At 37.8% G+C, this 14,877-nt stretch overlaps 1 protein-coding gene across 1 annotated transcript; it reads right to left on the bottom strand.

Moving 5' to 3' along the window:
* Nucleotides 1–334: 334 nt before the first annotated feature.
* Nucleotides 335–13,893, bottom strand: lrp12 (low density lipoprotein receptor-related protein 12). Its single transcript, XM_081376772.1, has 7 exons — nucleotides 12,971–13,893; nucleotides 10,438–10,494; nucleotides 9,514–9,649; nucleotides 5,188–5,390; nucleotides 3,529–4,630; nucleotides 3,247–3,379; nucleotides 335–2,089 (listed from the first exon to the last, which is right to left on the bottom strand). Exons 1-7 carry the CDS (start codon nucleotides 13,035–13,037, stop codon nucleotides 1,166–1,168), a joined length of 2,622 nt encoding a protein of 873 aa, XP_081232898.1. The 5' UTR covers nucleotides 13,038–13,893; the 3' UTR covers nucleotides 335–1,165.
* Between the last annotated feature and the right edge of the window lie 984 nt (nucleotides 13,894–14,877).

Here is a 14,877-nt window from a genome sequence, read left to right as displayed (position 1 = left end):
GTAAACACTATTGAAATGAAAACCAATAATAAATATACACACTCACACAATTCTCAGTACCAAAACAGTAAGGTTACCAAAAGGTTAACGGTAACAAAAAATAAATACAACAAACAATAGTGGCTGTTATACAATGCAACATCCGTTAAAAATAGTAGCTCCCTCTCAGATTATACTCTGTTATAAATAAATGTCCCTCGCTCATATTCGCATGTGACGCACATAGTAGCACTGCAGCAGGGACTAAACTCACACTGAAATGAACAACCGTACCAAATTTTGGTTGATATCCCAATTTTTGCAAGCAGTTAAAATAATAATTTTACTCAAAATTAAAAATCTGTTATTTGCTCATCTGTTACTCCTTAAAAAAAGGGGAAAAAACTTTGCAGAATCTCCAAGCTGCTCTTTTCCATACAATAAGAACAAAAAAGAACCCTCAAACAAGTCCATATGACTTATGTCCTATATTATCGTTGAAAATTGTCCTCAACCAATGACATTTGATGCCAAATCTAACACAATGTACCTTCATACGCCATTTGTGCAAGTGCTGTTTTATCATCGTTTTAAAAGCTTGACAGCCCGTCCCCATTCACTGTATAGGAAAAAGCTTTGAGGACATCATTCAAAATAACTCCACAAATAGTATGTCTGGAACAACATGAGGGTGAGTGAGTAGACATTTCATTTTTTGGGTCAACCATTCCTTTAATAAAACAAATGTCTGACATCAAATGTACAAATAAATTAAAGGTTAGGTAACAAAACTCTCAGAGCGCTTGGATGTGTTCAGTCTTTCGTTGTTCCACACTGTCCAGGATAGATGCATTTGTTTGTGCTGCTTTCCCATACTGAGAACTGCAGAGTGGCTCACTCTCTACTCAACGTGAGCTTAATTTGACTCTTCAGAAAAATAGACTTTGACCTGGTAAACATCTCAACGAATACTAATATTGCACAGTGGAAGGGACAGTGGGATTGGGGAGTTCTCGTACTCTGTATGATTTCTACAGACTGGTCTTTAAAAGTACCTGATTTCTGAAGCTCTTCGTTTTATAAGAGGACACCTGTCTAAAAGACATTCAACCTTCGCTCCACTAGGGGGCGATAACAGAAATGGCAAGCTGTGAGCAGGGGCATTTTAGAGTCATATGGGCAATTCTTAACAGAGCAGCAGTGACTCATCATCACTAGTTTCTGTTTTCGCTGTCGCCTCCAGACAAGCGTCTGGGATCTGCGCCGTATGGACAATTCCACAGTGTTCACAGGGGCCGTCCCTACCCACCAGCCGGCCTCGGAGAGAGACGGCAGCGGGAGCTAGGTGGGGCACAAAAGCCTGCTCAAAGCCTTGTTCCAGCAGGGGCCTGGAGCTCTCATCACTGTCCAGGGAGCCGGAGTCTGAGACAGGAATGAGGAGCTCCACGTCATCCTCATCCTCGCCCCTAATACCGACACCAGTACAGCCTGCACTTCCTTGCTCCAGTTGCCGCAGAGGGCTGTGATTCTGCCCAATGCCACTTGACCCTCCGTCACCTGAGCGACCAAGAGAAAAACGAATCCAGCGGAGGCTGCGTGTGACCCGGCTTAAAGCACTGCTGAAGGGGCTCCTTGCAGAAGTAGTAGTAGTAGAACACAGAGGTCCAGTTACTCCAGAACTTTCTGAGATGCTCTCAGAGATGCTGCTCTCTCGGCTGACCAGTGGGGCAGAGCTGGCAGACACCGAGACGATGGCTTCCACGGCTGTGGTAGGGGGAGTTTTCTGTGGTAGTGGGGCCATCAGGCCTCCAACAGCTCCAGGGACATCCCTGCGGGGATGGTGATCACTTTCAGTGTCTGTGTCATCGGAGTCCAAGGGCAAGAGTCCACGGTGAGAGCCAAGCCTCTCCGGCTCGCGTGCAGAGGCATTGCCGGCAGGACCCTCTTCAGTGTCTGCAGACACCAGTGCAAGAGAACCAGATCGCCGTGAACGTGTGAAATTGAACAGGCGTCTCCAGATGTTGCCATGGCGCCCTGTGGTGGGAAGTCGGATTGAGGTGAATCCCAGCTGAGAACGAACTGCCAGTCTTAGGTTTTCTAAAACAGATGCCTGAAAGTAAGAACAACAGGGAATGTTACCCAGGGCTCGACAGTGCAAACATTTCACTCGCATTTGCGACTAAAAATAGATTTGTGCAAAATGTAAAATGTATTTGAGCACGAGTGTGAATAAAATCTCTAAACAAACCTTTGTTATCATTTTAAGAGGTCTTTACCCCATAAAGCTGTTACCCCATAAACAAAGCAGCTGCTACTTTGTTTCTTAACACAGTGTTTAAAGGTTTCAAAAAACATTGTGTTCATCTCATCACCAAATGCTTAATACTTAAAGAGACCTTATTGTAAAGAGCTAATGTTCTTTATAAAAAAAAATTTGCACTTTAATCTGTTGGAAACATTTGTGTTTTGTTTTGTTTTATTATATTTTAAATGTTCAATTGAGTTTTTTTTTTTTTTTTTTTGCTAGAAGAAAATTCATTACTGTGATAATACCACATACCATGATAAAAGCTTTAGCAATTATTGTGACATGTCTATAATATACACAATTTTGCTTGTAAATGCATCCTTGTTTCCCTTTATTAAGGTAAAATGCATATTAAATAAATTTTCATTGTGCCCCAAAAGTTTTTTAATGCGCTCCTAAATTTACCAACTCATAAGCACATGTGCTCCTTGGGGAAGAAAGTAAGCGCCAAGCCACGTTACCTAACGTCATCCATTACATGCAGGTCAAACATCATACTTTCTATTGTCTGGGAACGTCTCGAGATCAGTCAGATAGCATCTTTGTGCGAATTTACCAACTCTATTATAGAGAAGGCTTTTGGAAAACTTTGCTTTTGGACATGACTAGACTTTGTAGTTTCTGTCCAAACAACCAGAAGTCCTTTTGTCTCGATCCAAAGACCCGTTCACACCAAGGACGATAACTATAATGATAACCATAAAGCTTTAATAATTGTTCTAATCCTATGAGAAAAGGGAATTCCACATGACACAAGGGATGGCAGCATTATATTTGGAATCACTTTCTTTTTCCTGCTGATAAACTATAAAAAAAACAAAAAACAATCAGAATCCACCAAGCTAGAGTATTAAAAGCGACAAATGACAAAACTGCAGCGCAAAAGTTGGTGTGTATGCTAATTTAGTTATTGTTCTTTGTATACGGGCCTTAAGTACATAATTATGCAGTCTTCTTACCTGATTTCCAGAGCAGACAGGAAAATCTTCCACTGGGGGGATCAGTCCTTGAGCAATCAGCTGCCCATATGAAGGAGGAGCTTCTCTTCTCAGTAACTCTGCTTCCACTCTGGACAGCTGAGTCTCAAATGACCTGGAAGAACAACCAACCCATTAATTGGTAATTGACAAGAGAACAGTCACAGAAACATGCACTAATAAGCCGCTAAATCATTTTCCCTGCCAATCAATTTCTATTTTAGCTTTAGTCTGGCTATCTACCCAAGAAACTTCTTCACTTACCTGCGCTCAAACATCCTGAGTGAGTACAGTTTGCAGGTGCAGCCCAGAGCAATGACCAGCAGCAGGCCGCAGATCAGACTCCCGATAACAGCGGCAGTGATTACTCGTGTGGGTACAATTACTGGGCAGCTTTCTTCATCACTTCCATCCCCACAGTCATCTTGCGCGTCACACACCCAGCTTTCAAAAACACAACGGTTGTTCTTGCAGTGGAAGTTTCCAGGCTGGCAGAAAAAGCAGTTCTTCTCATCCGAGCCGTTTGGGCAACGGTTCTGGTAGTTGCACCGGTCAGAACGTGGGTAGCAGGCACCGTTTCGTGAGCATGGGAACTCATCTTCCTGGCAGTTGCTGCAGTTGAGCTCGTCCCTGCCATTGGGACAGTGCCAGTAGCCGTCACAGCGCTGTTGTTCAGTGTAGCAACCCCAGTTCCCTCCACATGGGATTTCCCATGGCAAGCAAAAGCCATCTACTTGATACGTAACATTAAAGCCTCGAGCCGCATTGATTTTGTCAGCATAAAAGTGTATCCGAAGTTGTCCTGAAGATGACACCACCGCTACAGGGGCTCGAGAGTCAAATGCAGTCAACACACGCAACAGACGCCTGGGGTTCTCTTCTAATCCATCGTAGACTTTAACATAATCGCCATAACCTGTGCCATCCAGTTTGAAGTCCATAAAGCGTAAGATAACCTTACGGTGGTCACCAGTGTCGATCAGCCAGGTGCAGTTACTACCAGGTGGATAGAAGTCAGGATAGTTGGGTGAGCTGAAAGTACCGTAAAAATTGTGCAGCCATTCACCACAGGTGGGCACGTCACAGTCGATCTCATCGCCCAAGTCTTGACAGTCAATGCTACCGTCACATTTGAGGGACTCTGGCAGACAGGTGTAAACACGGGTGTAGCGTGAGAGACAAGGGAATTGGTTAAAAGCGCAGGGCTGGAAGGAGAAGAATGCGGAGGGGTTTGGCTGTACACACAGCTCCTCGTCTGAGTTATCGCCACATTCATCCATGGTATTACACTTCCATGACTCCGGGATACACTTCCCATTAGCACAGTGGAATTGGTCAGGCTTGCAACTGGCTTCTTCCGATTTACCTAACAATTACAAACAGATTTGACCCTTTTGGATAGACATAGGCATTAGCAGTAATGTTTGATTTATACATTTTTGGAAGATTTGTTGCAGAGTAAGTTTATTGTGCAACAGCCAAGGGGAAGTCTGTGATCTATATTCAGCATGAAATCTAAATAGCTAAAACCTTAAATTGTCTATTATATTCTGGTCTCTAGACAGGACTTATTTCCCTTATTCAATGCAAATCTGAGATCTAATCCCATTTTAAAATTGGTCGAGTGGAAATGATAGGTTAGGAGTTGTTCAAAACTTAAGTTTGAGCAAATGCAAGAAAAAAATGCAGATATCGGATATGGGTCACTTTAAAAATGTATAAGCTGGTTGTCAAAAAATCATATTAGTCAACAAATCGAAATTGACCATCAAGACCTGCAATGTAAATGTGGCCTTTGAGAGACAGAGTGAAAATTGTTTCACAAGTGTTGCATGGCAGTGCCAAGACAGTGTTTAAGACATCTACGTAACTGTATCCTCTATGATGCAGTTGAATCTAAAGGGATATAAATAGCAAGTCTACCTGTTATGTAAGAGAGCCTAAAGCCCTTTCCAGTCATGCTGTCATCAGAGTGGAACTTGATCCACACATGATCCTGAGAGGAGATGTATGGGGCAGGAATAGACGAGCCACAGGCCCGGTACCCATCCAGGTTCTTGTAGGTGCCAATAGAGATCCAGTCTAAACCACATCGATGCGAGCTCTGAATTTCAAAGTCCTGAAAACTAAAAGTACAACCAATTTTAAGTAAAGGAATATCAGGTATGTGCACAATAATATATATATTTATTTAATAAGTTAACTGACATTAGACACAGGATTACATCTTGTTGCATCTTATATCTCAAACTGCAACAGATCATGACTTCCAGATGTATGATTATTAAATAGTACCAATTAAGAAACATGATGCTGGGAAAAACTCTACCAAACTAAAGACATAAAGGAAGAGGTATATGTGGGACGCAGTGTCTTGCTGAATACAAGGGCTGCACGATTAATTGAAATCGAACCAAAATCGCGATTTGGCTTAATGCGATTAATTGCAAAGGCTGCAATTTTGTATTAAATAAATATATGCAGAGCGTGTTAGACAAGTGTCTGTGATCAGCAATAAATGCTGTTCCATCTCTGAATACACTTTTTTTTTAGTTTGAGTCACTTATAACATGCATTTAAAAAAAGGAACATGCCTCAAACATCTTCCCAAACTTGTAAAGCGTTCATGAACCTGTTGTCCAACAAAAGACAACATTTAATAACATGTTTTTACTCAATTCATATCATCAGTTGAGTGTTTGAAATTTCCTTTTGAGATCTGATGTGGCTTCTTATCACAGAACAAGGCAGACAATATATTATTTTATAGTTTTATATTTCTATACAGTGATAAAGTCTATGTCAATTAGCAATCATTATAAATATCCTTTATGATGAAAATAGTATACCAGAAAAGGCCTGAAGGACTCAAATACACCATATAATGTCGCAGTCATGTGTTTATTGTCTTCATGTTTAATCAAAGCGTTTCTATCTTCTTTTTATTCAGCTACAGTGCTAGCTTCACATTAGGGATTTCCTGATAATGCCATTATATTACTTCTCTGAGGCAAATGTGGAGTTTCTGCTCGAGGGCGCCCCCTGGCTTCCAGGATGAATGAAACAGAAGCGTGTTTAGGAAAAATAATACTTCTCTCCAAAGAAATTTATATAATAATCCATGTTTTTCTCTAGTGTACAGGAGTTTTTCCCCCCAGATTCGATGCATAAATGGCTCATACTTCATATTAAAGACATGGACTCCTCCTGACAAAAATTAAGAAATTATAAGAAATATAAATAAATCCTTAGACCTTTCTAATGATTTATAGTCATAGGCTGCCTGCATGTTAACAGGTAACCCTGCAGTTTTTCGTAAATACGTTTTCCGCAAAATATTAATATTTTTATTATTATATTTATTCTTAAATAACTAATTTTTTTAATAATTAAATTAAATTTTTATTTTAATAGTAATATTTCTTATTTTATTAAATATTTCTATTGAGCAATAATAATTATTATTTATTATTATTAGTCATATGAATATACAAGCACAAAATGTTGGCCCAAAGTGTGCAGCCCTACTAATATATATCATTTGTTAAAAAAAAAAAAAAACTTTTTTTTTTCTCCCCCAAATCATTCAGCCCTACTGAAAACTGGACCAATCGCATCTCTATAAGACCGCTTCCATTGGCAAAATTAGTGAGTTTCTGTGTTTACCACAAAAATCACATCCTGTGGAAAGAAAGACCAATTGGGTCTATTTCTGTGCCAGTAACCATGGACACCATTCTCAGATAAAGACACAAACAAATGCTCTAGTTGAGGCAAACAGGCTGTACAAGAATAGAGCAGATGCAGAACATAAAAATAGAAATAAAGAACTATTTCAAAGGAGTTTGTTTGAGGTGGCAGTAACCGAAAAAATAAATAATTTATATTAACACTCACTCACTCCTTTGAACCAGCACTCAAAATACAATTTTATCCCAATGAAAATTCCAAGAGACAAGAGCTTTAAAAATGACAAGAATAAAAACAAACAGATGCCCAATGTTTTTAATTAGTGGTCAACCAATATTTTTCTTTACACTTTACATACAGTACAGTGAAAAATGACATAAATTAGACTTAGTGGGAAACTGGATAAAGCACAGCATAGTTTGAAATCAAGGGTTTCAAGTTTGTAGGTCGTGCGAGACGCTCAATTCAATTCAAACAGACTGACTGTCAAGCACAGAGTAAAGCGTTTGTATGCAGGTTTCAAATGCACACTTCAGAAGATCACACAGCATGATTCAACCAAGTCTGCAAGCCAGGTTTGCGCACTGAAAAGTTTTAGATATTCAAAGATTTGTAAATTATATAAATGCGTATTTAATGCATGCTCGTGGTAAATGAGAAAGTGTTATAGTGTTTGCTGTACTTTTACTAATAATATACAAGCAATTATATAAGCATATAGCATAAATTGCTACAATATTTTGTATACCGTTTACTATGCTTAAAGGGTTAGTTTACACAAAAATGAAAATTCTGTCATTTATTACTCACCCCTCACCCCAAACCCGTAAAAGACCTTCGTTCATCTTCATGCGTTTTGTTGACGTGAGAGCTGACGCGTTGTTGCGTGGACGTGCGTTGGAGATGAATCATTTCTAAACAGTGTTCTTTTTTGCGCAAACAAAGCCCTCGCGTCACTTCATAAAATTGAGGATAAATCACTGGAGTCATATAGATTACTTTTATGATGTCTTTAATTCTTCCTTTCTGGGGCTTGAAAGTGGTAGTTGCATAGGCTGTCAATGGAGGGACAGAAAGCTCTCATATTTAGTTAAAAATATATTTTGTGTACCAAAGATAAACGAAAGTCATACGGGTTGGAAATTAATATTTTGTAAATAAAGTGGTAAATTATTGTTGTTGTTTTTGCACAAAGCACTCACATCGCTTAATAAAATTAGGGTTAAACCACTGGAGTCACATGAATTAATTTTATGATGTCAACTAACTTTGTGGGGCTTGAAAGCGGTAGTTGCATAGTCTGTCAAGAAAGGGATAGAAAGCTCTCAGATTTCATTAAAAAGATCTTCATTTGTGTTCCGAAGATGAATAAAAGTCGGTAACACTTTAGAAACTATACAAGTATTTGTAATGTATGTTATAATGCATTATATCTTTTCAGAAATAATTGTAACCAAAGCTAAAATGCATTATAATAGTTTCAGATTCTGAAATTGGTTGTTTGTCATGTGTTTTAATGCATTATACTTGTGTTTAATGATTAGATAAGTATTAAAGTGTATTATACCTGTGGTTACTGTTATTCATGAGACCATACAATGCATTATAAGGTGAATTACAAGGCATAATTAATGCATTGAAAACACTTTTATAATGCATTACACATAAAAGATTTAAGTAAAGTGCTACCAAAAAGTCTTAAGGGGGTTTCACCGGACGAGAAGTGCAGCGCCGCGTCAAATCTTTAAAATTCTAACACATTATGTTTTATGAGTGTACACACACACAGGCAGTAACATTCGGCATCTGTCTGTGACGCCCAGCTACGACCCAGGACCCCGTTCAAAATCCTGCAGTGCACAGAGTGCCATTTACATAGTTTTATATTAAATTTACATTATATTTGTCTCAAATCATCATTAATGTACATACTGACTTCACCCTGTGCTGCAAGATACATTTAGTTTTACATCCATTTACAGAAATCAGCAGCGTGGATGAAGATTGCTGATGTTATTGGATTTTCAGGTGAGATTCTCAATTAATTCAGTTAACGTAAGCCATGAGGTAAAGTGTTCAGACTGCAGATTCAGCAACGATTGTATTTAATTGTACAGTACAATCATAACGTAGTACAGGCATTATCTTAGTTTCATAATGTCCTTAAACATAACAATATTGCTGGGCATAAACTAATAATGTGCGGCGTGCAATACCTCGAGTTGTCCTAGTCGCGACGCGACATATATATATATATATATATATATATATATTTTTTTTTTTTTTTTAAGCCAAATATCAGCTTTGGCGATATATCAGTTGACCACCATTTTTCATCTGTATCTAAAAAGAGGCAGATTGCTTCAGCAAGAGCAGTTACTATGAAAAAATGTTAGCTTGAATTGGTACAGAGTGCCAGACTCCACCACCACTGGAAGAATTTATAGTGCCTATGGTCTGAAGCCTGTAATTTAGGCAAACTGTGAGCACCATCTTTATTCTTGGCCTGCTTTTGATCATGGAATGGCAAAATATCGCAGTATTGTGGTGAGGTGTTACCTGATGGTGATGATCTCTCCAGGGTTGGCCCTGATGTTCCAGCTGCAGTTGATGCGAGAAGGGTATTCGAAGGGCCAACCAGGGCTGGTGATCACTCCACTGGACGCCCTTATCTGCTCTGCTACATCTCCACAGGCTGGAGAAGACCACAAAAACAAAGATTAGGACCCTGTACACAGATTTCAACACATAAAGGGTGATTAATACACAATAGCACTGTCCAAAACCAAGTGAGCCGTCTTGATTACTTCACTGCATCTTAACCAATAATAAACCTTGTAAATTAGTCTTCTTCTTTGGACATACTACATTGCATATGCTCCACACAAAAAGCTCTCTTCATGTAAAGCAAGCAGATCATTTCATAATTGATTCCAAATTGATTTCAAGAAAAAAAGGATAAAAATATACCACAAATATTTAGTCTAAAAGTTAATTTTTAGTTAGCTTAAACCATTTTGTCCTTTTTTATTAGGGAATTAAATATTTGTTAACATTTCGGCATTCTACATTTAGCTCACTGAATTATGGACACCATAACAGTAAATTGTTAAATACATGTGAAATATAACCTAAAAAATGTGGGTTCCAGAATTCACTCTCAAAAAAATGCTAGAAATAAAGCTGGCATACTAATTAAACGGGGTGGATGAAAGAGTAGCAGTTAAAAGTTAGCCAGGCAAGAGGTAACATGTGGGTAGCAGACTAATCTGGGCTAAATATCAAGAGCCTTACATTCCTTTAAAAAAAAAGTGAACTGCAAAGACACATACAGCTCCCTATAAGCTATGATTGAGGACTCTGAAAAAATGTTTTGGAAATCAGTCACCCACAGTTTAACCTCATTAAGCGTCTATTTTGCTCTGAAGATGAACAAGATCTATAACCTTGGTATGTAAACCAAAACAGAACTCAAGACTTTACCGTTCGACATCCCTGATACATATACATTCTCGCTGTGCTCCGAAGAAACTGCATTTTCTGTAAAAAAAGACAAAAAAACAACAACAGATATTCATTTATAGATAAGATATACCATATGATGCTGCAAAAATTAGTATGTGTAGATGAAAACCTAAAGGGTGCAAAAAGACATGATCCTTCAAACTCAATCTAGTGTGCAGCAGAGCTTTAAAAAACAAAGTCTAAATTTGATCCACTAGGAACAATGTGGAATCAAACCAATTTTAAAACAGCGCATTTGTGAGCAACAGACTGACCCAGAATGCTACCCACATTTCAAGCAACAAAGAGAAATTTGGCTCAAACACCCACAGTAATTCTGAAGACAAGACACAATGCTTTACTTCAAAATCAGAATGGAAAGGAAGCAGAGGAAAAGTAAATCACAATTTAGACCTCTTCAAAATTGGCAGACTGGGTGTTACTGCTGTATCTAATCCATATAAGAATTTTCCTGTCAGTATGTTTCTCTCACAATATCATTATAGTGCCATTTTTAGGGAAACTCCCTCCATTCTTCATTCAGTGGAGTAAAATTGAAATCGTTGTTGGCCAATGCTTACCAAAACTTAGCTAGGTTTTTCATCCCAGAGTGAATCACTTGCTTGTTCACATTTTGAAATGCTTTACAAAAAACATTGCTATCTAATACATAGACTTAAATGAGTGATTACTCAGTATTTTGGCACGTTGTAGTACCTACAACTTCAGCCAAAATCCAACACCAATACAAACTGATCAGATGCAACTAGTACGATCTAAAAGCCACGCAAGATGACTTTTAGATAACTTAGGGGTTTAGCAATTAAATCTCTGGCTATGTACAAAAGCATCCTACTCTTCTGCAATATACTGTAGACATATTATTTAGTATATACTTTTCTGTATGCATAAACACACACACACACACACACACACACACACACACACACACACACACACACACACACACACACACACACACACACAAAAAACAAGGTAAGCCCCGAAGAGCCCTTTTGTTTGAGCTTGCAAAACATCATCTGTTGGGGTTTCCCACACTTATGTCTGTTGGCTTACAGCAGCTGAGGGCATGATGGGATGTAAAGCAAAGGAGAAACAGTCCACATTCAAACACAGGCATGCAAACCAGGCCGCTGCTATACAACAAATGTACAACAACTGATGGATACAATATCAATAGGTCAGTTGTAAGATCCCCAGCGACAAATTTGACAACTGGAACAGATGGACCAGTCTTTATGATACTTTACAAGCAATTATGAATAACTAGAGTGTGGTTAACAATTAAACTTTACACGGATTTATCTATTAGCCTAAATAATAAAATAGTGTAACGCCAACTGTAAGAAGGGTAACACTTTACAATAAGGTTTCATTTGTCAACATTAGTTAACATGAACTAATGAACAATACTTCTACAGCATTTATTATATTTAGTTAATCTCAACATGTATAATATATTTTTTTTTACCATCAAATGTTGCATCTGTTAACATTAGTTAATTCACTGAGAACTAACACGAATAAGAACTTTATAAACTATAATTAACAATGGTTAATAAATGCTGTAAAAATATATTGCTCATTGTTAATGTTAGTTAAAAAATGCATTAACTAATGTTAACAAATTAGACCTTATTGTAAAGTATTACTGCAAGATTAAGGATGGCCAGGGCTCAGTTGTGTCAATTTCAAAAATTTGTTGAGATTTGTTGAAACGTATGTGCAAATTCACAGTATGTTATTGTTTTCCAGTAAATGTGCATTTATAGCTGCCATTCAGTTACATTCAACTAGCTGTACCATTTCCATGTAATGTTGCACATTAAAAAACACCCCTGATCTATTTTACATAGAAAGTTAGACAGCAGGAATCCTCCGAACATAATCAAAAGTGAAAGAGGAAAAGAAAGAAAATTTAAAAAAAATTCCCAAACCATGAGATGTAAATGTTTGAAAATCCCTCATCAGGGGAAATAAAGAGAGGTGGATGGGAAATAAAACGAGAGAATGAAGGGCAAAAGGATTCATTTGTTTTGTTTTAAGTCAAGATGATGGGATTCAATCACAGAGATGGACAGACATGCTGTAAACAATAGAAGTCTTTGTTCCCTTCATTCACCCGGATCTGATCTCAAACACAAGCCATGTCATCACATTCACTCTAACGTTACGTTTAAAGCGTGTCAGAGTTTCTATGGCAGTAATTAAATCAAACCCAATTTAACCATTAGAGAAACCTCAATGTATGTGAATGAAAAGCAGCACACTTTTCCCATAGTAGCACCACTGCAACACCACACAACTAGTTTATAACCGAGCATGAAAGAAATAGCTTACTGCATATTACTAGTACATTAATGCTATTTTAACATAACCAAACAATAGCGAGAAAAACACATGCAGGGAGATTTGCAAGTAGAGAAATATAATAAACATGTATATAACGTTATTATATTATAAATCAATAAACGGTAGAGAAGTGCCTTACCCATGAAAATGAAGAGTAGATGTGTCCATAGCAAACAGATCTTGTTTAAGTTCAAAATGTAGGCCATAATAGCTTTAAATGATAAAATGTGCTACTCTGTAGTTTTAGTATCGCTATGTATACACAATGTGTGTTCTATAGAGGAGTATTACCAGAAACACTAGCTGTTCAACATTTCTTTTCGTTTCCTACTTCTATCTTGATATAACACTTATGTTACAGAAAAACGAACGTCTTAGATAAACGATAATAATGTATAAATAATAAAATCATTAATACGTTTGAATAAAAGCGATAATTTCCCTCAACAAAAAGCAAAGTGAGTAAAATCACAATCAGTCTTCCCAACAAAGGAGTCGCTAATGCTAACAGGGTAATGCTAATGTCAACCTACACCTCTAATCTAACCTACTACTATAAAACCCATTGATTCATTTAATGAACCTCTGGGGTGAAATGCACATTTATTTAATTAGTAAAGCAGCTAAATCCTTTCCGATGTCCATTATTGATAATATTTCGATATAAACTGACTAAATGCACCAGTGTTGACTAGCCGGTTGTGCTAGCGCTTTTGTTTAGCACACGAGCTCCTTTAAAACACACACAAAGTGACCTTAAAAGCCTGAGACGAGATCAACACTAATCTATCGATGATCCAACGTGAAAGCGCTAATTCCAAGAGTTTAAAGGTGTCAAATAGCCCTAATCCAGACAAATATAGCCACACACTGATCTAACGTTACTCCATGATGTCGCTAACAGAAATCTGACCTAACCAAATACTGTAAATAAAACTAAACATCAGGCTTAATCAATAGCATGATCTTCTGCTGCTCTGACTGAAATCTACTTGCGGAATTTTGGCCTTTCCGATCGCTTGTGTGTTGTTACAGCCGGGTATTTACCACCACAAACCAGCCCTTCCCCCTCTGAACAACTCTCTCTCTCTCTCTCTCTCTCTCTCTCTCTCTCTCTCTCTCTCTCTCTCTCTCTCTCTCTCTCTCTCTCTCTCTCTCGTAATACGTAAAAAAAAAAAAAAAAAAAATTAAGGAGCCATTAACTTTCGCACAGTTATTATTTTTTAACTCAAAATTCATGGATCGAGACGGGGGACTATAGGCTACATGGGGCCAGGACAGGCTAATAATGAACAACAAGGGGCCCAGTCAACCTTGCAACACCAGTGATTGTCAATTCTTTCTAATGACTCCTACTGTAATGGTTATGTATAAATTTCATCTTCACAAAGCCAGAACCATTCACTGTAATCCCAATTTTACAATGTTCTCCTCTGATATAGCCTAAAGTCCCTTTTTAATTCCTTTAATAAAATGTCAAAACCTTCGAATACAAACACTTAGAAAACATATCATCCTGTTATCCTGTTACAAACAGTAAGGAACCTCTAATTTTTCATGATGACAAAATGTTACATTTTGTAACTTTTTTAACTTTGTTCAATATTTGTCTTTTGTGCTCTTTTGATATTATGTTATGTATTTCTGTGATTTTCACATTTAACATTTTAAAATATATATATTATTAATGTCTTTAATTACTCTCCAAAGTTCAGAAGAGACAGGGCTTATGTGGAAGGACTCTGAAGATAATACAGCAACTGATGTAGTATTACAGAGAGCTAGCCGCTTTGTTTAACAAAGGCTTTGACCGCGGGGTCTTCTTCTCATAGTCAGAGAGGTCACTGTTTTCAAGCGCCCCTGTATTGTTGAGCTCAGACATCATGGGTTGAAAAACTAACATCTGGTCTCTATTCAAACGGCCCACGTGCCCCTTACAGAGTGACAGATGTCGTGTCATCCACGCATGCCCAATGACGGGGTTAAATCCGTTAGGAAGTAAACAGATGGTTCAGGATTTTTATTTGAATTTTTTTGTTCTCAGTG

Source organism: Scardinius erythrophthalmus, assembly GCF_964197995.2.
Source record: "Scardinius erythrophthalmus genome assembly, chromosome: 10".
NCBI lineage: Eukaryota > Metazoa > Chordata > Actinopteri > Cypriniformes > Leuciscidae > Scardinius > Scardinius erythrophthalmus.
This window is presented reverse-complemented; position numbering and strand designations above follow the sequence as displayed.